We start from the raw sequence: 26,300 nt of genomic DNA, 5'->3' as shown, positions 1-26,300 counted from the left end.
TGTCCAGTCTCGATAAAATAGTAAAGAGTAGAGACATCAGACTGGCAACAAAGATCCACCTAGTCAAAGCCATGGTATTCCCTGTAGTAACCTACGGATGGGAGAGCTGGACCTTAGGGAAGGCTGAGCGAAGGAAGATCGATGCTTTTGAGCTGTGGTGTTGGAGGAAAGTTCTGAGAGTGCCTTGGACTGCGAGAAGATCCAACCAGTCCATCCTCCAGGAAATAAAGCCCGGCTGCTCACTGGAAGGAAGGATACTAGAGACAAAGTTGAAGTACTTTGGCCACATCATGAGGAGACAGCAAAGCCTAGAAAAGACAATTATGCTGGGGAAAGTGGAAGGCAAAAGGAAGAGGGGCCGACCAAGGGCAAGATGGATGGACGGCATCCTTGAAGTGACCGGACTGACCTTGAAGGAGCTGGGAGTGGTGACGGCCGACAGGGAGCTCTGGCGTGGGCTGGTCCATGAGGTCACGAAGAGTCGGAGACGACTGAACGAATGAACAACAACAACAACATCAAAAATATTGCATAAATTAGTATAAAACTGATAAAAATAGAAGGAGCGCAAGCAGCTAAATATCTTTTGACCAAAAACGGGCAACAGCTACCGCATTGTCTGTAGCCTCCAACAATTCTTCCTCTGTACATGAAGCAGGACATTACAGACAAGTATACAGATGTGGTGTTGTCTGTTCTGCTCCACAGTAGCACAAAATGGAGAATTCTTTTAGGTAGTGGCATTTTGCCAGGTTGTCTTTTGATCTGCCCACTCCACTTCTGAGTCTGTTCAGGGACTTCCAAGTTGCCCGTTCTTGGTTTGCCTCTGGAGATGATGGGATTAAATTATTTTCCATTATGTGGATGTTCTTCATTTAACATATGTTATGAGCTGACAGTTCATGCCTCTATTACTGTAGACTGTAAACACTGTAAAGTTCCTTGCAGATACAGTACAGTTCACAATATGAGAAGAATGCACTGTATCAAACAAAACTACAGTGATGTATTTCCCACCCCTCCACTTAAGGAAAGCCACGGCTTTCCTTTGTGCTTACTGAATAACAACGAGCACGAACTGTTAGGGGAAATGTTAACAAAAAACAGCTGTTGAGTGGTGTTGCAGTACATTGGAATGGATTTAGCCAATACAAGGCATTTTGCTTTTTCAATAAACTTCCCAGGAAGTTAGCCAAAGTCTTTTAATAAATGTTTATAGAATTTACATAAAGTATGAAAGATTTTGCTAGCTGGCTGCAAATGTTGAAATTGGAACAATTTTCCAAAGCTCAGAACTTTACCTGGATTGCCACATCTGCCTTATTGTACCACCTGGGCTTGCTTCAGAGACACATAGATGTGAACAAAAGTAAGATGGTGACATTGCTCTACATTTATGGTTTAAAATGCACTCATACAGAACTGGCACTCATTATCACATTGCTGCTTAAGATTTGTGTTAAGTTAATGTGGGATTTAATAGCCTTTTTACCATCTCCCCATGATTACCCTGTGTGTGTATATATGTGTGTGTTTAGGTTAACTTTAATGAGTTAATTATGGGGCAGGAAGTGGTTTTCACATAGCACTTGATATGCTACAGCTCATACTGATGGTTTGGTTGTAGAAATATTATGGCCTGCCCTCTGCATGTTCATTTGAATTCAAGGAAAATCCAGTACTACAATTGTGGCAGAGGGAACATTTATCATCTTTATGTTCCTAGGAACAAAAGTGACACAGCAAGGGATTGTACTGGGTCTGATCTCTCAATTGCCTTCTCATAAATTGTCTTCAGGAGAGCTATAAGAAACTTCCTTTGCCTGGGTGGTTCTCTGTCTCTTTCTTAGTGCTTAGTTTAGATGTTAGTACTTTAATTCCCTAATGTAATAAATCTGTCTTCCAAGCACAGCTGAGAATTGAGCAGGAACTGTGAAGATAATGTGCATATGATTCAGATTCTATCCAGGTGGTTTGTGTGTGTGTGCATGTGTGTTTGTATCAAAGACAGAAATATGTCTTTGTGTGCATTAAATTATACTTGGCTTGGGTCCATACTTCTCAAGAGTGGAGGTCAAGTCAAAGCAGCACTCCTTTTGAGGAAGCATGCAGATATTTTTTGTCAATTTCTCCTTTCCCCACAGTGTTCCCCAGCTCTGTGCTCCCAAAAAGTTGCTTTGTAGATTTGTGTAATGCGCTAAAACAGTACTTCAGGCTAAAGTACTGACTTTGCCTCTGTTTTCTCATAATCATTTTTGTAATGGAAATACATGTTCACGGAGTACCTCTCAAGGATTAAGTCTATCACATACACAAACTATAAAGATTTACAAAACAAAACATAGTATGAAGAAATCCATACCTATATCAAGCAGTCTGCCTACCTTTTGTTAGTGTCTGGGCAGATCTTTTTCTGCATATGCAAGAAAAAGCAGTTTGGGCCAAGATACACTATATGTGTATTTATGTATTTAACAGTATGCCTTCTTTCTTTAAAAAATAACAATTGTGGGGTGCCATATCAGGATTGGGGGCATGGTGTGCAGAGAGGGGAATTTGCCCTTTCTTCTTTCTCTGTAGTCTCAGTGAAAATACTTTCACCCACCCAAGGCTGCTCTTTCCCTTGGAAAGGAGACTCCCAGGGTGAATATCAATTTCAACATGTGAGCGAAGGCAAAATGTTTCTCATTAAGACCTCACAATAGGATCTTTCCTTGACTTGTTTCAGTAAAAGACTCAAATGGCAGAACAATATTTTCTAATTACCAATGACCTTTGAAAAGATGTAATTTTTTGATTGAAAATTCTATATTTTTTTCAAAATAAGGTTGAAGAAATCAAGAGGGGCAAGCTACTTGTGAAACATTGAGAATGTAGCTCTTATATTTTCCCAGCTCTAATAATTTTACTGAAATATGACTTTAAATAATGCATTTGGAGATTATGGCTAGTACCATTGGTTCATTCCAACTAGAATAGACTCAATAGTTCAATTTTAGCATGGTACATCAGCATATAAGTAAATCCCATTGATTCAATTAGTCTATATTACTTGGCACTAATGTTATTATTCAAACCATTATCTTCTGAGAGTTACTTAATCATGCAAATATAGTATTCAACATTTTGTTGGATGTCCTGTAAAAATCTGTTTGGGTTAGGAATCTTACATCTTTATTTTATTTTTCCTCCTTTTTTGTAGAACAACAAGCCTCCACAAGCACCAGCATATATATTCATGATAGATGTGTCATACAATAACATAAAGAGTGGTCTTGTTAAACTTATCTGTGATGAGCTGAAGACTGTACTGGATAGACTTCCAAGGTAAAGACATTAATAGATATGCAGTGATTTAGAATTTTCTCTTTGGTGAAGAAATAAAGTACAACCTCCATATTCGTGAGGAATACATTCTTGGATTTCACATAAATACACTAAATTGCAGATAATAGCAAACCATATCGAAATGAAGGACATCCAGCCCATACTGGCTGTTAGGAATTGTAGGAGTTGAAGTCCAAAACACCTGGAGGGTCGAAGTTTGCCCATGCCTGCCATCGAATCATGTTGGAGGACCTAGAAAATGCCTAGGGAGGATGTGTATTATCAGATGTGGATAAATAAAGCAGTGAATACTGGACCTGTGGCTACAGGGGTCATACTGAATTAACAACTGACAAGTGAAATGCTTAGATTTTGCTCTGTCCTTTAGCACAGTGGTTCCCAACCTTTGAGTCTCCAGGTGTTTTGGATTTTAACTCCCAGAAATCCCAGCCAGCTTTTCAGCTGATAGGATCTGTGGGAGCTGAAGTCCAAAACACCTGGAGGCCCAAAGGTTGGAAACCACTGCTTTAGCAAGACTTTCTCGTGATTTCACACTACTAATGATACACCTACATAGTTATGGTGTCAATTTCTTTCTCTTCTTATTTCTGCCATATTTCTTTCCATGCTTCAAGCAGGCATGTGGCTTAAATCAACATTCTCCAACCTGGTGCCCTACATATGTATCCAACTGTAATTCCAAGCATTCCCGGATAGCACAACCAGTGGCTTTTAGTTTGAAATGGCGGGAACTGTAGTCCAGTAACTGGAAAGTGCCAGGATGGGGGTGACTGGCTCAAATAAAAATAACTTTTACAACATCAGGGTTTTTTTTTTGCCTTGCTAAAGGTTTATTTAACCATTCTTACTTATTTGAAAAAGTGTTTCAGGAATGTGTATGGTGGGAAGAGAATGGCTTTGTGACTGCCATGAGAAGTAGCCAGGGATGATTATATAGCCAGCTTTTTTAAAAAAGTGAATGAGCTATTCCTGTGCTGAATTTTCAGAGAAAAGTTCTGTACCAAAGACCAGACATCCAAATGTACATACACCAACACAGCAGACTCAATATCATGGTTTGTATGTTTGAGAACAGACTTTTATGCACTCTGTCTAAAACTAAAATCTGGATATCTCATTGAGGTATTTCTTGTTGTTGAGTTCAGCCAAAAAACAAAAACAAAACCTAAGACCCATAATTACAGATTTTTTTTTCCTCGTATGCATAATAATGGCATTGTAATTACCTGCAAACCATCCTTTCTAAAATCATTTCTTTTCCAGCGAGGAACAAGAGGAGTCTTCAAGTATCCGTGTTGGGTTTGTCACCTACAACAAAGTGCTCCATTTCTTCAACGTAAAGAGCAATCTTGCGCAACCTCAGATGATGGTCGTCACTGATGTTGGCGAAGTCTTTGTGCCTTTGCTGGATGGTTTCCTTGTCAATTTCCAGGAGTCACGTTCTGTTATCAATAAGTAAGCAGTTTATACCAGGTTTTGTTCAGATATAAATGCATTCAACCTGAGAAGGCCATGCGTTTTTCTGTTAGGTTTTGATAGACATCTCTGCTTTTCATATCAGCCTATTAATAAGTATGTTACATTTCAATGTAATGTCATAGGTTCCATAAACATGCTAAGATCTCTGTCAAAGTTTTGATTTTTGGTCTTTCTTAAAAGTTTGAACACAGTACATTTTAGTTAGAGGATTTTTTTTTTCTTGCTTCAACTGAGTAATTTTTTTATAAAAGCCATTAAGTAGTCTTGTAAAGACAGATAGGCTTAGCCACTGTAATTCTCTTTTTCATGCTAAGTGTTAATCTTTCAGCAAGGGAATCTGCAGTCATTATGATTTTTCTTGTTTTAAAGGATTATCCTGTCTATTCCAACCTGTTGAAACACTGATCTTCCTCCCTTTCTGTAGCTTGCTGGACCAGATTCCAGAGATGTTTGCAGACAGTAATGAGAGTGAGACGGTCTTTGCTCCTGTGATCCAGGCTGGCATGGAAGCGCTGAAGGTGAGAAAGTACAGTATTCTGCACCACAATGTCCTTATTAGGACAAAAACCCAAAAACGCTGATGAAAGCTAACCCTTTTCACAGTGAGATGGCCAAGCAGTTAGAGCAGTGGTTCCCAATATTTCTTTGACCACTTGACCAGGGACCACTCTACAACATTAGCACCAAAATCAGTTTTTGGTCAACTTTAGATTCGGTTTGGTTATTTGGGGTGCTCATTCAGAAAATTGCATTGGGTAGACCACATCAGCTCTAGTTTCTGATACAGAACATATTTCATCCAGTAGTCACCATCTCCTTGCCCACAGAAAACCATGTTTAATAAACCTCGGCACTATATGAGGGTTTTGCAAGACCAGTCACTTTCATTGCAACGGTGTAGTAATGGTGAGGCCGCGGAACATATTACAGTTCTTGTGAACCAGTGGTGGTTCACGGACCACAGGTTGGGAACCACTGAGTTAGAGGATTGGTGGATTTGGGAAATACAGGTTCATCAACCTATTAACCTGAGTATTGGCTTGTCATGCAATGACAGCATGATATACAGTATTGTTGTAAGGATAAAACCAGAAGGATGACAGCCACACACATTACCATGAGCACAATCAAGGAGAGACAGAACATAAATGTGATGATGATGATGAAATTGGAAACACAACTGATACCAAAGATGCTAGAATGATGTGATAGCTCTGAGATCTGTTTCAGGAAACAAGGTTAAAAGGCTGTTTTAAAGCAGAATTGCATGCCTGGCAGCCTTCTGAAAGCATCATTCTTCTTTCAAACAAAGTGAATCTTTGTGTTGGAGTAAATAAATAGCATTTTCTGCTGCTATAACATGTCAACAGGATCCAGCATCTCACAGCTTGGGAAGAATCCAGTACGCAGGGCCGCACCCTATGGGATATTGTCCAGCCTCATGTAAATGACACTGAATTAAATGGAAAAGTGCCCATTATTGTGTATACATTTGACCTTTATTCTTCTTCCTACAACATGTCTAAAAATAAGTGAATGATTTATTCCTTTATTCCTTGAGATGATGTCATTTTAATTTTGGAGCCAGGTAGTTCTTGGTGTCATTATTAATGAGAAAAAACATGGTTATTAGTGCCTTAACTCATCTAGATTAAATGTAGCCAAGTTTCTGTGAAGGAGAAGAAATCTGAGATATATTTATTTTTTAAAGAAGATGTATTTATTTATTTAAATATAGGAAAACATTAAATGCCATCTGTCATGTGTGAAATAAATAAATAAATATACTGGGAGCACACACACAAAGAAAATTAAAACCAAAAAACCATAAAATCAATACATTGCGACTTCAAAAGGGCCATTCTAGGTCCATCTGGAATTTGTGTGTGTTTTTTTTTCCATGAAAGTGATCTCAGTGGCTGAACAGACTTCTTGTCTCTGCATTTATTTTCCTTTGTTTCTTTTCCTCGCAATGCCAACTGTGAGCAAATACAGTAATGCATATTATTCTACATAAATCAAATGATCACAGTATTTTTGCATTTCACTGTCTCCCTAGGAAGAGGAAATTGGTTCTCAGATAAAAATTTGTGCTGTTTGAAAACTTCATAAAAATTTGTGGGAGTTTCTGGGGTGGGAGAATGACACTCTAAGCAGTCCATAAAAGTATTAAGCCATAGATAGACCTTGATTGACATGTATATTGTATAAGCCCCAGCTTTTAAAAAAAAGAGTTATTTATTACTGTTAATGTTTGTATGACAGATGCTAAATTTATGACCCAGCAAATGCTAGGAGGCCAAATGTTGACATGCCTGCCTGTTTGCATACTGCTCCTTCCTCAAATAACATCTGTTTATGTTACAGCTACATTTCCTTCCATGTCTTTGGGCATGTAACTGTCCCATTTCCTCTGATTGTAATCTTTTCAAAATTGATGCTTTTTACTACTTTATGCATGTGGTGAACTGCTTTGTGAAGTAATTAATAAAGAAAAGTAATTAATAAAGAAATAATTTAATTATATATACCTATCTGATTGCTATTTCAGTTGACTTAAATAACCATTACGTGGTGTCATAAGGAAAAGGGAGTAGACTTGTTTTCTACTGCCCTTGAAACTAGAACTCAGAGCAATGGGTTCAAATTACAGGAAAGGAGATTCCACCTGAACATTAGGAAGAACTTCCTGACCACATGAGCTGTTCAACAGTGGAATTCTCTGCTTTGGAGTGTGGTGGAAGCTCCTTCCTTGGAAACCTTTACACAGAGGCTGGATGGCCATCTGTCAGGGATACTTTGTGCTTTTCCTGCAAGGCAGGGGGTTGCACTAGATGTCCCTTATGGCCTCTTCCAACTCTATTCTTCTATGATTCTATGATTCTATCAAAATTCCTGTGTTTTAGCTTGTGCTACTGTAAAGTCATTTAAACTGGTATTTTGAGTCTCAACTGAGGATTTGATTCCTGTGTTTCAAACTACATCTTTTTTGTTGTTGTAATAGGCAGCAGAATGTGCTGGAAAGCTGTTCATCTTCCATGCTTCACTGCCAACTGCAGAAGCCCCAGGGAAGCTGAAGAGCAGAGATGATAGGAAACTGGTCAATACAGAGAAGGAGAAGGTATTTCTTTCTTTACTTCCTTCCTTCCTCTTTCTTGTAACTTGCAGTAAGCTGACCATAATTATGATCTTTGCCTCACCAAATTCCTGCTAAATATTCCTCTAAACCACCAGTTCCCAAATTTTGGTCCTTTGGGTGGTTGGGACTCCAACTCCCAAAAGCCCCAGCCAGATTGATCAACAGTCAGGTATTTTGGAAGTTGAAAACACCAGGTGACATAGACGGCTGATCTAAACTAAATATTGGTAGCAGAGGCTAAATGATAATACTTTCTTCTTTGGTGTTTCTTGTCACCGCTAGTAGAGTAAAGGTAAAGGTTTTCCCCTGACATTAAGTCCAGTTGTGTCTGACTCTGGGGATTGGTGCTCATCTCCATTTCTAAGCCAAAGAGCCGGCATTGCCCAAAGACACCTCCAAGGTCATGTGGCTGGCATGACTGCGTGGAGCTCCATTACCTTCCCGATGGAGCGGTACCTATTGATCTACTCACATTTGCATGTTTTTGAACTGCTAGGTTGGCAGAAGTTGGAGCTAACAGCGGGAACTCACCCCCCTCCGTGGATTTGAAACTCTGACTTTCAGTCAGCAAGTTCAGTAGCTCAGCGGTTTAACCTGCTGCACTACCGGGGGAATCCGGTCACCTCTAGCATGATAACAATTCTCAGTTTTACCGTTGTACAAATAAATAGCACTAATTTCTTTATGTTTGTGGGTAAACAGTATTTCTTGTTGTTTCTTTGTCAGTGTTGTAGAGATTGTCTGGTTTGCCTACTCTGGAACATGCAACATATAATTTTCCTTCTTTAGGGGTCCCTTTCAAATCTATGGTACTATATCTGTCATATGCATATGGGGATGTGTGTGTGAATCATATATTTCTATCTCTATCTATGGATGATTGGCTCTTTGTCAGGAGGACTTTGATTATGTTTTCTTGCTCTGGTGAAGGGAGTTGGACTGGATGGCCTTAAGACAGCATTTCTCAATCTGGGGATCAGGACCTCTTGGGGGGGGGGGGGTCACCAAAGACCATCAGAAAACACAGTATTTTCTTTTAGTCATGAGGATTCTGTGTGGGAAGTTTGGCCCAATTCTATTGTTGGTGGAGTACAGAATGCTCTTTGATTGTAGGTTAACTATAAATCCCAGTACCTACTACTTCCAAATGTGAAGGTCTATTTTCCCCAAACTCCATCTGTGTTCATATTTGGGCATATTAAATATTTGTGCCAAGTTTGGTTTAGATCCTTCATTGTTTGAGTCTACAGTGCTCTCTTGATGTAGGTGAACTACAACTCCAAAACTCAAAGTCAATGTCCACTGAACCCTTCTAGTATTTTCTGTTGGTCATGGGAGTCCTGTGTGCCATATTTGGTTCAATTCCATCGTTGGTGGTGTTCAGAATGCTCTTTGATTGTAGGTGTACTATAAATCCCAACTACAATTCCCAAATAACAAAATAATTTTTTGAGTGATGGTCACTCCTTGGGTTAGTAGGTGTCTTGTGGCCAAATTTGGTGGCAATTAGTCCAGAAGTTTTTGAGTTATGATGTCACTCAAAATGTAGCTAGTCTTTTTTGAGTTTTAGCAAATTGGTATAGTAAACCTGAGATCCAGAAAGCACGAAGAAAGAGAGAGAGCATGCCAGAAAGCTCTTTCTCTCAATTTCTCTGGACTATAACCTCAAGAATTCCAGTGCTGTGCTAACTAAAGTTCATCCAAATCCCAGTCTACACAGACCAGAAACCAAGGCTAGTTGATAGCTCTTTGTTAATGTCTGCGGTTGTGTTATCAACTGAGAATTGCTGATATGGATCAAAATATCCCCATGTGTGAATGTACTGATAAGAGAGAAAATATATAGAGCTGCTCATAAACCTATGACGTCACTTTGCAGAGATAGGAGAGGCTACTGCTATGGAGAGCAAAGGACTAGCACAACCCCCCCCCCCCCCCCCCGCCCATGTTGAATACCTTCCACTTACAAGGGAAAGGAACTATGGACAAAAGTCATTGTGTTTCATTTGCAGTTGGGTGACACAGAATGTCTACTTGTAGCTATTATTTGGTGGTAATTATTTCAGCTGAATGTGGAACATGCATATATGATTTCCTCCCTTAATCCAATTTGTGAACAAAGCAGATATTTAAAAACCGAGGAACTAAATATATTAGGAAATAGACACAGTTTGTTTTACAGCTAGTACTAATGAATAGTTACCCTAGTTTGTCTGTCCAAATTGTGTTTCAATTGGATTTACTTTTTTTGTATACATTTTCCTATTAAATGCTACTTAGCATTGTACTGGTTTTTTGTTTGTTTGTGTATTACTGAGAATGCTTCCTTTAAAACTTTCCAGACGCTGTTTCAGCCTCAGACAAATATTTACGAGACCCTGGGCAAAGACTGTGTTGCTAGTGGCTGCTGTGTGGATCTGTTTCTTTTCCCAAACCAATACATTGATGTAGCCTCCATGGGTCTTGTAACTATGCTTACTGGAGGAACTCTGTACAAATATAACAATTTTCAGGTAGGTGTCCAAATGTTTTTCTTGGTTGGAATTTTACAATTTATCTTGTCTCTAAAAACTGCAGAAATGAAGTGGGGAGTGGATGAGCAAAAATTAATTATTTGAAGGTCAGTCACAATATTCTGATGTTTTAATACCCTTGAAAGGAAAGAACTTGGGAGGAAATATAGAAATCCAAGTTAATCTTGTATGACGGAAGTTTTTTTTCCTGAAGTGAGTTTCTACAAGCTCTAGGATGTGTTTTTTTTTTAAAAAAAAACAAAAACAAAAAACCCAATAGCAACAAATGGAATATAATCAGCAGTTTTGCTTGCAGCATCATAGATTGTGTCTGTTTAGATTTTGAAATACCAAGTACAGGCATTTCTAAGAAAACTTTGACAACCTAGGACATCAATCACATTCTAAAATAGCATGTTCCAGACCTGTCACACTTAATTTTTTTAAAACAAAAAGCAACCTTGTATGTTTGTGTGGGAGGCCAACATGTACGTGATCCAAAACAGGACTGTGGAAAGTGTGGGTTAACCCTATTTTCACTTCAGAATTTCTCCCAAAGCTTTTCCCTCAGGAGGAATGTGCAACAACAACAACAACAACAACAACAACAACAACACACTTTATTTATATTCCACCCTTCTTCCCTAGGGGACTCAAAGCAGATTACAGCATTGACATACATAGGCAAACATTCAATGCCTTTACAATAATATACAAAGAGACACACAAACACAAACAAAGGCAGAGGCTTCTCCTTTTATTTTCGGCTTTCTGGAGGTGGTGCTCATATCTGGCTCCGGGGAGGTGCTTTTTCCATGTTTAAGCCGAGGAATCTGTGTTGTCACCTCCTGGTTGTGTGGTCAGCAAGATTGCTTGGAGCATCTCTTTGCCTTTTCCTGATGAAGCAGTAGCTGTTTACCTACTCACATTTAGATGTTTTCAAACTGCTAGATTGGCAGGAACTGAAACTGACAAATGGGACTCGTGGATTTGAACTGCCAGCCTTCAGGTCATCAGTTCAGCATCACGAGAGTTTAACCCATTGTGCCACTATGGCTCCAAAATGGCTACGAGCTGCTCCTTTTCAGTTTGGGGACTCTCATACTAACTTTTGTTCTCAGACATATTGTTAAAAAATTGCTTCTAAAGTTATGCTTTAGGTTCCACTTTTTCCATATTTGGGGAAGCATGACACTTTACCTAGCAGCAGTTGCCTGGATATAAAAATGCCATTCTGATTCTCTTCTTCACCTCTAAAAGGGTAGAAAAACAAATGTGATTTTCTGTGCTTCTTGGTGGTGAATTCCACAAAACAACATGTTTTAAAGGTGCTTCATTCCATTTTACTGCCTCTTGACATCAAAGAATAAATCTTTCAGGTTCTCATAGTCTTGTGATTTTACATTGTGATGTTTACTATACCCAGAATGAAAGCTTGTGTCATATGCCAAATTATTTCAGGAGTTGTAATGTCTTTTCATTTGTCAAATAATGATCTAGCTCTTAAACCCAGATGTTAACACAGTAGTCAAAACCCAGCTCTAAATGCCTACATTGAAATGCAACAACTTGTCGTGGCTGCAAAAACTACTAGCAATGTGATTGCTATTCATATGGGTGACGTTGAAGATGTATTTGCATTTCTTTCTGTGTTGATTTGTCAGTTTCAACTGGTGTAGACCCAGTGAATCAATAAAACCTACAGAAGTGTTGACTTACCAAGTTCCCATTGGTTCATTTTTCTACTCTAAGCTGCTATATCTCTTTGAAGATATTTAACAAACATTGATTTCGTTTTTTCCCCTTCTCTGTACAAATCTGATGGATACTTTAATTTTGTACAAGGTTGATAGGGATAGCTGTGTTACAGCAGAAAGAACACACAGTCCTTTGACACCATAACAGTGAACACTTTAGTGCTGCACAAGTTGAATGGACAATAGCCCACCTTGTGAAATGCAAGGAGTTAGTTGCATTCATAAACAAGAATGAAGAGTATCAATGATGTTAAAGCAAATTTTGGAAGCGTTTCTGTTGCATTGCTGCCCTCCAGTGGCAAGTATCTCAAGCAATTAACAGAAATGTTAGACCACTCTAACAACTACCATGTTGGACTACACAGAGAAGCCATTGAAACCCACAAGCATGTGGACAATATCAACAGAAAGGAGGAAACCATGAAAATGAACAATATCTGGTTACCGGTATTTAAAAACTCTAAAATCAGGACAGTAAGTAAAGAGGAACAGGGGAATTCCTTACATGAAACGATCAGGGCCAGCTAACACATCCCAACAAAGGATCCCCAAGGCAGTAAGCAGTCTTTGAAGCTACAAGGCCATTAAATGCTAACCAAGGTGGCCAATTGCAACATTCACACTTGCCTCAGGCAGACAAGAGTTCTTTCTCCACTTGGACATTCCACAGAAATATAAACCTCACTTGTCTAGTTTCCAACAGACCTCACAACCTCTGAGGATGCCTGCCATAGATGTGGGAAAAACATCAGGAGAGAATGCTTCTGGAACATGGCCATAAGGCCCCGAAAACTCACAGCAACCCAGTAATTAACTTCTGTTTTCCTTTTAGATGAATTCTGACAGTAACCAGTTTTTGAGTGACCTTAGGAAGAATATAGAAAAAAGGATGGCATTTGATGCGATCATGAGGGTTCGTACTAGCACAGGTAACAATGCTTTTATGCTTTTAGCATATTAATCTGCAATATACTGTATGGTAATACTGAGTAAAGTTTAGAGCAAGAGGAAAACAGGAAAACCATATTACAGATGGATTAACATGATCAAGAAAGTCGTAGGCTCAAATTTGCAAGACCTGGGCTGTTAATAACAGATTGCTTGATGATCTCTCAGTGTTACGATAAGATGAAGCTGACTTCTTGACATGTAATAAATGCATTGTGTAGAGAACCCAATTAGTATGTTCCATATTAAGTGAAGTTATCAGTGAGTCACTGTGAGCTACAATTTCACAGGTTTTTAAAAATTCTTCCAGGCACATGATTCCTAACAGTATCAGTAAGGAAAAAATATATATAATATTTCCATCTTCTCCTTCTTAATGGACTTTGGGGGTTGTGAAAAGATCTAATGTAAAGCAAATGGTGCAAAAACTTGGAAAAGTTATAACTAGAAGAGAATAACCATTGTTTAAAAGCAGCAACTGAATCCCATAGTTGTGAATAAAATCCTAACTCTTCAGATTCAATAGTAGTGTATATTTTGAAAGAACCTGTGATGGGAAACTTTCATTCTGACTATTTCAAGCAAATGTTTCTTTCTGATTTGTATGTTCCAATTTGTATGTTACTTTTTAAACTGCATAATTGACAGTGGTAATTATTTATTAGTGAGGCCCAAGAAATAAGAGTCTGTCTAATAGCTGAAATGTGACAGTTGTTCAATGAATCTCTACTTTAAAACCTCCTTGAAAGGGAGTTCACTGCCTGCTGAAATAGTATGTTCTACTATAGAACATCTCTGTTAAGTTCTTCTAATGTTTCATCATTAGTTTCCATGGAGAACACCATGCAAATAAATCCTAAAAATGGGAGAGACAGGAAAAATAAAGAGGAGAGGAGACAGGAATCCCATTTCTACCAGGCTGTCAGTTTTATAGCACACTTGTGAGAATAGAACCCGAAATAATTATTCTGCAATTTTATAGGTTTCAAATGTTGTCTTGACCTAGTTCAGACAAGGCAGATGAACCAATGAAAGTCCTGAGAGAAATACCATTGGTTTGATGACTATCTGCCCACATTAGGGTACTAATGGCAGCCAATAAGCTTCCCAATTCAAGGTGCAGGTTATGACCTACAAAGCCCTAAACAGTTCAGGCCCTTCCTATCTTCATGATCGCATCTCCCCCTATGAACCAGGACGGACTCTAAGATCTGCTGGGGAGGCCCTCTTCTCGCTGCTACCACCATCACAAGTATGATTGGTGGCAATTAGGGAGAGGGCCTTCTCAGTGGTGGCCCCCCAACTTTGGAACTCCCTCCCAGGGAGATTAGGCAGACCCTCACACTGTCCTCCTTTCTCAGGGAGTTAAAAACCTGGATGTTCCAACAAGTTTTCCAGGATTATTAGTCCCAAGCCCAGTTCCCAGTTAGCCAGATAGCACTCTGTCCAGCACTTTATCCACTCCTTCAGCCCATCGACTTGCTGTTTGCACTAGCCCATGCCCAGCTCTTTATAATTAGCCGCAGCTAGCTGAATCTCTGCTTGATGACATGGGTTTTAATGTTTTTATCTTTAGTATGTTTTAGTAGAATTTGTTATATTTTATGATATTTTCAGCTGTCGTTATCATGTTTGTTAAGTTTAATTAGGTGGTGTTATATTGTCAAATGTGTTTATTTTGTTATAATTGTTTGTATGGTTTCTTCCTGGCAATTAAATGTTTGTCTATATGTTGGAAAACATCCTGAGTCCCTTTGGGGAGATAGGGTGGTATACAAATAAATTATTATTATTATTATTATTATTATTATTATTATTATATCCCAGAGTGAAGAGATGAATTTCAAAATCATACTTACAGTATACTGCAAGCCTTGTATTATTATTATTATTATTATTGCTTATATTTTCTCACATATAAGCACTGAAGTTCACAGTGTACTTATTTTATTATGTATTGATTATTCACAGCTATGTTGTAACCCACCTCAAGCCACAAGGAGAGGCACATAAGAAATAATAATAATAATAATAATAATAATTGTCATGTTCATGTGTTAAAATTGGCCTCAATTCTGTATTGCATTTCTATTGAGTAATTATATACAATAAGCGCTTGGTATCTGTTGGGGTTTGGTTCTAGGACCAAAATCCATGGATGTTCACATTCCATTATATACAATGGCATAGTAAAATGGTGCTCCTTATATAAAATGACAAAATCAAGGTATGGTTTTTGGATTTTATTTCTGAATAATTAAAAGCTATGGGTGGTGGAATACATAGATGCAGAATTTGCGGATATGTAGGACCGGCTGTGTACTTGACCTTTCCCCCCACTTTTGCATAGGTTTCAGAGCAACAGATTTCCTGGGGGCTATTTACATGAATAATACCACTGATGTTGAAATGGCAGGAGTAGACTGCGACAAGGCTGTAACTGTAGAATTTAAGCATGATGATAAGCTAAACGAAGACAATGGAGCATTAATCCAGGTAACAAACCATACCATCCTTTTAAAAATCTCTTCTGATAGTCCAGAAATGTATTAACATTTGTTATTTTGTCTTTATATACTTTATATGAGTCTTGTGTTAAGGGACCTTCCTAGTGCTCAGGTAACAATATTTTTGTCATAGGGAAGATGCAATCCTATCTCCTATGGTTGTTACAAATGGCAGGTAGAATGCAGTTGTATAAAAGCCAACAGGTGCCTACCAAAGGATCCTAGTAGTAGTGGAGTGTGACTTTCCTACCTATCTGCATGCTTTCTTTATGCCAGTACTATCTTTCCTCTGTAACAGAAAACATCCTGAGATAAAGTGCTCCTTTCATCTCTGTCTTGGAGATGAGGTTATGTAAGTCTATCCCTTCTGGTGGAAGAAGCTTCCATCCAACTTCATTTCTGCTTCTGATCTGGAGAATTTTTTTTCTCACAACTCCAGTTTTGAGTTGCTACTTCCTTGTTTTTCAGCCCTCCTGCGATTATTGTTAGTTCAGCTACAGGAGGAATTACCTGACCACAGTGATCCTATTGATGTACTACCATTCGGTGCCCTGAGAGATGTCCTAGTAGGGCTGGGGAACCTTTGGTTCTTCATACACTACGCGGTGAAGATCCACTAATGTCAGACCATTGGCCATGTTATTTAGGCTTTTGTGACTTGAAGCTGAAAACACCTGGAAACCACAAACTTCCCTATCTCTACCTCAAAGCAAGATGGCAGAAATGCATGGGAGCTTGTGGGTTGTTATTAGGAATGCGTTGATAGAAATGTCTTTCAGTAAAAACTTCAACAATTTTACTTCTCAGTTTCTTGTAGAAAAGAGAACAAAGACTCGGTTTACTTTTTCTGGCATTTCTGCCTTAAGTGTGCTGAGTAATTCTGCTCTTGAAAACAGAAACCTCATAAACTCCCACATGAAGTGAAGCTTTTGTTGTGACTCCTTCCTTTTTTAGTGTAGGCTATAAATCTAGCTCAAAAATCACCCAAACTTTATACTTTTGTCTGAGTTAATCACATACTCTTAAAATATAACTATGAGTCAGCCACAAATCCTTGTGTAAGTGCAGTACATTAAAACACTGTTGGACTTGGCAAGGAAAACATTTGTCCTAAGAACAGTACATTTTTGGTCTCAAGCTTCAATCTAACAAAGCAATTATGGAAGTGGTGGATGTCTTTCTTTGGACAGTTGGATCAGAACTGGAAGGGAGGATGTTTCTTAGTTTGAGTCTTTCTTGAGGATGGCATAAAATAATACATGATGGGAGCTGAAACTAATTTTACAAGCCTTGTTGATAAAATTCTGCTAGTTGCATGTTTCCCTCTGATTACTTCAGAGTTGAAGCTGAAGAAGACTTACTGTTTTGCACTGTGCTTTCTGAATCATACACTTACTGAGAATTCTGGGAGTTGTAGTCTCCACAGAGAGAAAGGTGGGATATAAATAAAGTTGTCAATAATAATGATCACCATCCAAAAGGGTAACTTTTCAAGTTCTGTTCAAGCTAGAGTAAGAAATCAGAGAGTTTGAAAGGAACTCAGAGATGTCAACTGCCACTTTGAATCCCAGTTTTGGTTAAAGGGTTTGGTATAAATAAATACAGTACATTGAAATATGCTCCTACAACATGGCTAATGCCTAATTGTCTAGCCACTGCTTAATAGACCTAATACAGAAGGATGTTAGGAGCTGCAGAAATGGAGCTGGACATAGGTTCAAGTGTTTAGAGAATCTAGGAACTATCCAGGTGTGGGACACAGCATGAGAATGCCAGAACTGGGCAGGTATACAAAGTTAGATTTCTCCATCAGTGTAAGCAATAGAAACATGAGTAATTTCTTTTAAGGAGATGGTATTGTTTCATAATATTGAAAAACAGTGCCATAAGGCAAAGTACTCTATGTCATGTCTGGTCACTTAACCCAAACTAGGACTTACCTTTTGCATCTAAAACATTGTAGGTGTCATCTTGGACATATTCAGTCATAGGAGCTCTTCTAGACACCTTGGAAACTACTGGCTGTTAGAATATAATAGTATTGCTATAAAGCATCCAAATACTTTAGGCTAGGCATCCTTCTACAAAATCACAGTGAACCTCCTCAAACAATGTGGATTTTTTTTAAATGGCATCTTGAATTGTAATTTATGGTCTCTTGGCATTCTTCTGCATTGCGGGAAAAGGAGACCTCAAATTCGGCTAAATTCGGACCATTTATCCACATTAACAATTCCAAATCGGTCTCCTAAGGTAAATTGGTGTAACCAGGTGAGCGGGCCCTCTGGACTGAAGGTGGTGCTGTTGAACGCCAGATCTGTCAACGGAAAAACGACCTGGATCCAGGACCTAATCCTGGACGAGCGGGCAGATCTGGCGTGCATCACGGAGACTTGGCTGGATGAAGCTGGGGGAGTAAATCTGACCCAGCTTTGTCCTCCAGGCTTCTCCGTGCAGCACCAACCGAGATCCGGAGGGCGGGGAGGCGGGGTCGCAGTGGTCTATAGAGATTCCATCCATCTGACCAGGTGCCCCATCCCGCAGACCACAAATTTTGAATGCGTCTACCTGAGGGTGGGTGACCGGGACAGAATAGGGATTCTGCTAGTGTACCGTCCACCTCGCTGCACTACAGTCTCCCTACCTGAGCTAGCGGGGGTGGTCTCGAGCCTGGCGTTGGAGTCTCAACAGCTCCTTGTGCTGGGAGACTTCAATATCCATGCCGAGGCGACCCTCACAGGTGCGGCTCAGGACTTCATGTCTGCCATGGCAACCATGAGGCTGTCCCAACAAATATCTGGCCCCACCCACTGTGCTGGACACACATTGGACTTGGTTTTCTGCCAGGGATGGGAACAGGGTGGCGGTGTGGAGGAGTTGTCCATCTCTCCGTTGCCATGGACCGACCACTTCCTGATCAGATTTAGGCTCACTGCGCCCCCTAACCTCTGCAAAGGTGGAGGACCCATTAAGATGGTCCGCCCCAAGAGGCTGATGGATCCGAATGGATTCCTGACGGCTCTTGGGGATTTTCCCACCACCTCGGTAGGTGACCATGTCGAAGCCTTGGTCGCTCTCTGGAATGGGAAGATGGCCAGGGCCATTGACATGATTGCTCCGGAACGTCCCCTCTCAAGTAGCCGAGCTAAACCAGCCCCTTGGTTTACTGAGGAGCTGGCAGTAATGAAGCGAAGGAAGAGGGAACTAGAGAGCGTGTGGCGTTCAGATCCGAGCGAGTCAAATCGAGCACGGTTTGTGTCCTTTCTTAGGGCATATGCCGCGGCAATAAAGGCCGCAAAGAAAACCTTCTTTGCGGCCACTATTGCGTCTGCAAAGAACCGTCCGGCGGAGTTGTTTCGGATTGTCAGAGGTCTTTTAACTCCCGCCACCTCAGGCGGGAGCCCTGACAATTCGGTCACGCGCTGTGAAGCATTTGCTCGGTTCTTTGCAGACAAAGTCGCCTTGATCCGCTCTGAGCTGGACGCCGCGTTAAATGCAGTCTCCGAGGATGTAACAAGAGCACCTGCTTGTCCTATTTTGATGGATTCTTTTCAGTTTGTGAAACCCGAGGATGTGGACAAGATACTTGGAGGAATGAGGCCCACCACGTCCATCCTAGACCCCTGCCCATCCTGGCTTCTGAGGGAGGCCAGAGGGGGATTGGCTGAGTGGGTAACAGTGGTGGTGAATGCCTCCCTTCGGGAAGGCAAGATTCCAGCGAGCCTAAAACAGGCTATCATAAAGCCGCTGTTGAAGAAACCATCACTGGACCCCACTAAATTGGACAACTTTCGGCCTGTTTCCAATCTCCCCTTCTTGGGCAAAGTCATGGAAAGCGTGGTGGCCTCACAACTCCAGGTATTCTTGAGAGACACGGATTATCTGGATCCGGCACAGTCTGGTTTCAGACTGGGACATGGTACCGAGACGGTCTTGGTCGCCTTAGTGGATGATCTGCGCCGGGAGCAAGACAGGGGGAGTGTGTCCCTGTTGGTGCTCCTGGACCTCTCAGCGGCCTTCGATACCGTCGACCACGGTATCCTTCTGGGGCGCCTTGCGGAAATGGGTCTTGGGGGCATTGCTTTGCAGTGGCTCCAGTCATTTCTGGAGGGCCGCACCCAGAAGGTGTTATTGGGGGACTCCTGTTCCGCACCACAACCTTTGACTTGTGGGGTGCCACAGGGTTCCATACTGTCCCCCATGCTGTTTAATATCTACATGAAGCCGCTGGGTGAGATCATCCGGAGTTTCGGGGTGCGGTGTCATCTGTACGCAGATGATGTCCAACTCTGTCACTCCTTCCCACCTGCTACTAAGGAGGCTGTCGAGGTCCTGAACCGGTGCCTGGCCGCTGTAACGGTCTGGATGAGGGCGAACAAACTGAAATTAAATCCAGACAAGACAGAGGTACTCCTGGTCAGTCGCAAGGCCGAACGGGATATAGGGTTACAGCCTGTGCTAGATGGGGTCGCACTCCCCTTGAAGGCGCAGGTTCGCAGCTTGGGTGTGACCCTGGACTCATTGTTGAGCCTGGATCCCCAGGTTTCAGCGGTGACCAGGGGAGCATTTGCACAGCTCAGGCTCGTGCGCCAGTTGCGCCCGTATCTCGGGAAGTCTGACTTGGCCACGGTGGTACACGCTCTGGTCACATCCCGCCTTGACTACTGCAACGCTCTCTACGTGGGGCTGCCCTTGAAGATGGCCCGGAAGCTTCAGCTGGTTCAGCGCGCGGCAGCCATGCTACTAACTGGAGCGGGTGGCAGGGAGCACACAACGCCCTTGTTGTCCCAGCTCCACTGGCTGCCGATCTGCTACCGGACCCAATTCAAGGTGCTGGTTTTGGCCTACAAAGCCCTAAACGGTTCCGGCCCAAAATACCTTTTGGACCGCATCTTGGCCTACGAGCCCACGAGGACCTTGAGATCGTCTGGGGAGGCCCTTCTCTCGGTCCCGCCTGCCTCACAGGCACGTCTGGCGGGGACGAGGGAAAGGGCCTTCTCGGTGGTGGCCCCCCGGCTGTGGAACACCCTCCCGGCAGACATCAGGCAGGCGCCCTCCCTCATGTCCTTCCGAAGAAGCCTTAAGACATGGCTGTTCAAGAGGGCATTTAATTAAGTGCTATAACAATGTGGTAAAGACGACTGGAATGGAACTAGGAATACGAGACTGGTTATGATTCCACTAAGAGACGAAGCGGATTTTTAGTGTAGTCTGTAATTGTTGTATAGTTTATATGTTGTGTAATTGGCCTCTTTGTAAACTGTCTTTTATGTGTATTGTACACCGCCATGAGTCGCCCTAAAGGGCTGAGAATGGCGGTTAATAAATGCATCAAATAAATAAATAAATAAATTGTCACAGTGAACCTAGCAAAACAATGGGGAATTTTTATAAAGGGCTTGTCTAAATGTCATCTCAGAGTATTACAGTAGAGGGTTTTTTTACCAAGTCATAAATATTGCAGGGGATCCAGAATTAGAGAAAAATAGAGATTTCACTAAAAATTCCAATTGATTTTGCCGTTGTAGTGTGCAGTCCTTTACACATCCATGAACGGTCAAAGACGACTGCGCATACATAACACTGCGTTGAACTGTAGTTCCCAGTTAGCTGATGTCTACAAGAGCTGCGAGACTGATGCACTCATAAATTTCCTTGTGAAATCGGGTAAGCTTATGGCGCACACTGGTGAAGTCCTGTTGATGTTTTACACGTGCATACATTCCCTTATGGATAATTTAGGTCCAGTGTTGGATGACCTGCATTGTTTAAAGTTCTGGAAGCAGAGTTAAATATCTGACACCATTGTGCATGACTCCCTTTGCACATGGAACATGCAAATGTCAGTACACTTTTGGTTGTGCAATTCACTAATGATGCAGTGTTGCTCAATGATGCAGTGTTGTCAAATAACTGAACAAGCATAAAGTTACTCTCTGTCTCCTTGATGTAGAATCTTAGCAAATGAATTCATGAATAACTTCGCCTGTAATGCAAAGAATTTTAAATAATAGCTAACACATTACAAGTTGAATGAAGACGACTGTAGAGTTACCACATCTCTGACATTTTGTTTAGCTAATACTTACTTGGGAAAAATAATAATCCCTGTTTTAGTCTGAAACTGTTTAATTATTGTAGGACTATTGTCAAGTCAACAAGTCATGTTATGTCATAGATGCATCATCAAAGCACTTCCTGGGCACAATTTCATTTTTCATATGATTCATATTTTAAAACTTAGTGTTCATAACTCTGTAAGTAGATGTTATCTATTGAAATTGTATCTGGTTCCAGAAAAATCTGAAATGTTACGAGTAGTAGATTGAACAAAACTCATACTGACTTTGACATCCATCTGGGTTTTTTTTTTAGTTTATTCTGCATTAGCTAATCAAGAATTTGCATGCAGCCATTAAAAAACCAATCTCATATTCCAACATAATTAAGATATAAATAGTTGAATGGGTAATAAAAACATGCAAAATTGGTCTGAGATTGTATCTTGACATTAGGCAGAATTTTTCTCTTTATCAGGGTTAACTTGACATATTTGACCCATTAAATAGGTCACATAATAGTCAGTTTCTGCTAATAAAAATGTCAATTTTGGTGGGGATAGCATCTCTAATATGAACAGTAAGAGGATCAAACGCATTACTATTAAAAACACATAAATCTTTCATCTTTGTAGACCGATATTGGCATTGTCTATCTGTATTGGGTGTACTATCATATTACTCTCTGAATTCCATTAGTTGTAAAGTATTCAGTTTGCACTCAGTTAAAAGGGTCCTAAGGGCCTATGGGCAAATAAAAGTTACATAAGGGTGGGGGAATTTTTTTTTAGGATAAATAGTAAAGTTCTTGCATACTATATTTTAATTCCACAATTTTAATATGGAATGTAATGTTTTTAAATGTTTACTATGTTTTTAATGTTAATCTAATCTAATTTAATTTTTTTTTGGAATTGCCTGTTTTAAGGCATTGAATAATTGCCTCTATGTAAGCTGCCTTGAGTCCCCTTCCAGGTAGAGATAGGTGGGGTATAAATAGAGTAAATATATAAAGTACTATAAAAGAGCAGCAGTTAAACACTTGTCCAGAATTTTCATGGAGTTCAATATCAGATGAACACCTTTCAACCTTTAATTGGGTGCCATTATAATCTTTTGCAACCAAAGCACAAAATATATTGTGTTGACTTGCTGAGCCTTCTGAGAGACTATTCAGTATTTTAGATCTCTAATTCATATCATTATAGCTTACAAAGCCATTCTCAGCCAACCATTGAAGACCGTTCGTGAGATCCTGGTGAATCAGACAGCTCGAATGTTAGCATGCTACAGAAAGAACTGTGCCACTCCGTCTGCAGTGAGCCAGGTACAGTACAATGTTTAAGGATCTGCACTGTACTTCAACTAAATATTCACTTATTCTCAATAATTTATATTTAGTTACAGAGGAATAAATGAAAACCTTAGGGCCCTTCCACACAGCCATATAACCCAGAATATCAAGGCAGGAAATTCCACAATATCTGCTTTGAACTGGACTATATGGCAGTGTGGGCTCAGATAACCCAGTTCAAAGCAGATATTTTGGGTTATATGGTTGTGTGGAAGGGCCCTTAGTTAACTCATAGTGGGACCACAAGTTAAGTGCAACATAAACATTTTAAAAATACCACTTTGCTTAAATATTAATTAATGAGAAGGTAAAGCAGAGCACATTTTATGAGTGAAATCATATGCGAGAGCTAAACACCAGGAAGGACTCTTGGCATGGAAACCATTATAAATTAACCTTGACAAAACAAATTATCTCATTTTATGCAAACCTTGTCAGCTGTAAATGTGTAGCTTTAACTGGACCTTTTCATTCTCAGCTTCAGTTAGTCACATTTACCATGATGTGTGCATCCACTCATTACACATAGGTATATGTGTATGGTACAGAATTTGTGATGTGTTCAAGCACAACCTAATGCCGGCCTGCTTGATGTTGGGCCCTCATTTGAAATTTTTATTCTTGTTTCATATGATCACTCAATCTAAGGTGGATTTCAATGAAATAGAAATAATGTAAAAACCTCCCCATAAAGTTGCTGTTGATTTAGTGTATGGCTATGTAAATGTGAACTAAATGGCTATGACTTGGTTGTATGAGTTTGCCTGCTCACGTATATATTTACGATCTTCCAGCTTATCCTTCCTGATTCAATGAAGGTGCTCCCAGTCTACATGAACTGTCTTCTGAAAAGCTCTGTTCTGATGGGCAAACCAGAGATCCCTACAGATGAAAGAACTCTCCACAGACAGCTGGTCATGTCCATGGATGTTGCAAGCACCCAACTTTTATTCTATCCACAGCTTCTGCCAATTGTAAGCATTTGGGGAGAAGGGCATTATTAGGTCTGTGAATATCTGAAAAAGACATGGGAGAAATATTCAGTCCAGCAATCTGTAGTTGTTCTGACAAGACAGAGATGAGCATTGGGTTTGGTTAAACTTTGTTGGAGAAAGATACATGATGATCAAAACTAATAAGACAACTTGTTTCATGTCTTGTCATGTCTATTTTTTCCTGTAGAAACAATGCTCTTTCCATTAATGTAATAAAGGAATAGGAACCTAACAATCTAACATTTATTTTTGCAGCATTCCATGGATATAAATAGTGATGTTTTCCCCTCTGCTGTTCGCTGCTCAGAAGAACGCCTGTCCGAAGGAGGCTTATTTTTATTGGCAAATGGGATACATATGTTCTTATGGCTGGGAATCAGTGCCCCACCAGAAGTTATCCAGGGGATATTTAATGTGCCATCTTTTGCACATGTCAGCACTGAAGCTGTGAGTAAAAGAGTGTTAAGTGTTTGTGGGAAATTGTGTTAAGTCCTTATCTTAAGATTTTATCTCCAAGTTGATAATGCTGAGAGTAATTTGGGGAAGGTTGACACTTTACTCATCCTTTTCCCAGTTGTGAGCAGTTTATGGGCAAGAGGGTTCAGACTGAATGAGACCAAATACCTTTATAGTATGGGAAGGCACCTGCCTTAGGTTTGGGGACTGCATCCTGGGCCCAACAAACATCTCTTCACCCCCAAATTTGTTCTACAAGTTGTACTGGATAATTCTGCAATATTTAGGACCTCCTCGCCCTTTTTTAAGGTCTCATAAAGGTTATTCTCAACCAGGAAGGAATCAGAAACTCTGTTTGGGAAATAGCCCCACCTGTCTAAAACAAGGATGGGGAGATTCAAACAATGACGGAATCCCCTATTATATGACAGATTAACTTACAAATTAAGGTTAGAGAGAAGAGAAATAAAAGAGAATTTGCTTGCAGTCATATGGAAACCATTTATTAGCTTTTTGTTTCAGTGTAATAGCAAATTTAAATTACCCTCAGATCAAGTGGGATTTTGGTTAAATGGCTTGGGGAAAATATGTCTGTTATTAAGATAATTAGCCAGAGTGGAGGTGAATTTATCAATAAGAGGATTGACAGGGGAACATCTGTGACTTGGGGAAGAGAAATAGGATGGATGGATGGGGTAAGACAACATCTTAGACTGATTTGTTACTATATTGATATTGCTTGTTGTCTATATATTTATGTCATTCAGACACGCCTTCCTGAAGTGGAAAATCCCTACTCTACCAAGCTGAGAGCAATGATAGATCATCTCCAGAACAAGACTCCTTATACCATGAAGGTAAACTATTAAACATTCATTGAGATTCTAAGATGTTTACTGAACTGTCATCAAAACTATTGGGACTGGAAATTCAAATAGTTTTCAACCCTTTCTTAGGGTGCCTCAGAATTAATGTTTTCACTTCACTTTAACTGCCATGGCTCAATGCTATAGAAGTGTAGGAGAAGGAGATTGGCAAGGCTATAGCATTCATTGGCAGAGAAAGCTAAAGATCTTGTAAAACAACCCAAGATTCCATAGCATTAAGCCATGGCAGCTAAAGTGGTGTCAAACTGCATTAATTCAACAGTGTAGATTTGCCCCCATTGGGGTCATGCCAGTCTCATGGCAGTATTTTCAAATTCTGTTCACACCTAACCCACCATTTTTCTCCTTTTCAGATCCTGATTGTGAAGCAAAGGGAACAGCCAGAGATGGCTTTCAAACAGTTCTTGGTTGAAGATAAGAATATTTATGGAGGAGCTTCTTATGTGGATTTCTTATGTTGTGTTCATAAAGAGATCTGTCAATTGCTTAATTAATGGATGCCTGTATACTAATTATTTCTGTTTGTTAAGAGGGAGTATACTTAAGTGACCAAACCACCACAAGGTGCTTTTTAATGCTACCATTTTGTACAGTTTCTAATTTCATATCCTTGTGCCCTTTTTCATAAATGTAGGTGGCTACATTATAATGTAGAATAGGCAACTCTGCGCTCAGGTATAACTCCTATGGGGGAGCCTTTACTGTTCTTTAAAAGGATAGTTTCTTATGACAAGATTTGAATCCTGGAATCTGTCAAAGCTTAAAGCATGTGGTTTTCATTCCATAAATTTTAATAAACAGCAAAGCATAATTATGTATGACTTTTCCTACTTCTAAACTCTGGAGGGTTGGTTTATG

General features: G+C 40.1%; 1 protein-coding gene across 1 annotated transcript in view; it reads left to right on the top strand.

Annotated features, from left to right (window-relative positions):
* Positions 1 to 26,256, top strand: part of SEC24D (SEC24 homolog D, COPII coat complex component) — a 68,724-nt gene extending 42,468 nt beyond the window's left edge. Inside the window, exons 11-23 of the mRNA XM_060779019.2 lie at positions 3,203 to 3,327; positions 4,612 to 4,803; positions 5,252 to 5,345; positions 7,832 to 7,948; positions 10,309 to 10,479; positions 13,069 to 13,165; positions 15,535 to 15,680; positions 21,220 to 21,358; positions 22,959 to 23,077; positions 23,899 to 24,078; positions 24,355 to 24,546; positions 25,323 to 25,412; positions 25,796 to 26,256. Of these exons, the coding sequence (XP_060635002.2) occupies positions 3,203 to 3,327; positions 4,612 to 4,803; positions 5,252 to 5,345; positions 7,832 to 7,948; positions 10,309 to 10,479; positions 13,069 to 13,165; positions 15,535 to 15,680; positions 21,220 to 21,358; positions 22,959 to 23,077; positions 23,899 to 24,078; positions 24,355 to 24,546; positions 25,323 to 25,412; positions 25,796 to 25,936 (1,803 nt within the window). The 3' untranslated portion in view covers positions 25,937 to 26,256. The remainder of the gene's footprint in view (positions 1 to 3,202; positions 3,328 to 4,611; positions 4,804 to 5,251; positions 5,346 to 7,831; positions 7,949 to 10,308; positions 10,480 to 13,068; positions 13,166 to 15,534; positions 15,681 to 21,219; positions 21,359 to 22,958; positions 23,078 to 23,898; positions 24,079 to 24,354; positions 24,547 to 25,322; positions 25,413 to 25,795) is intronic.
* Positions 26,257 to 26,300: the final 44 nt, after the last annotated feature.

This window comes from Anolis sagrei, chromosome 5, assembly GCF_037176765.1.
Source record: "Anolis sagrei isolate rAnoSag1 chromosome 5, rAnoSag1.mat, whole genome shotgun sequence".
Classification (NCBI taxonomy): domain Eukaryota; kingdom Metazoa; phylum Chordata; class Lepidosauria; order Squamata; family Dactyloidae; genus Anolis; species Anolis sagrei.
Note: the sequence above shows the minus strand (reverse complement) of the source record. Positions and strands in the feature narration are given on the sequence as shown.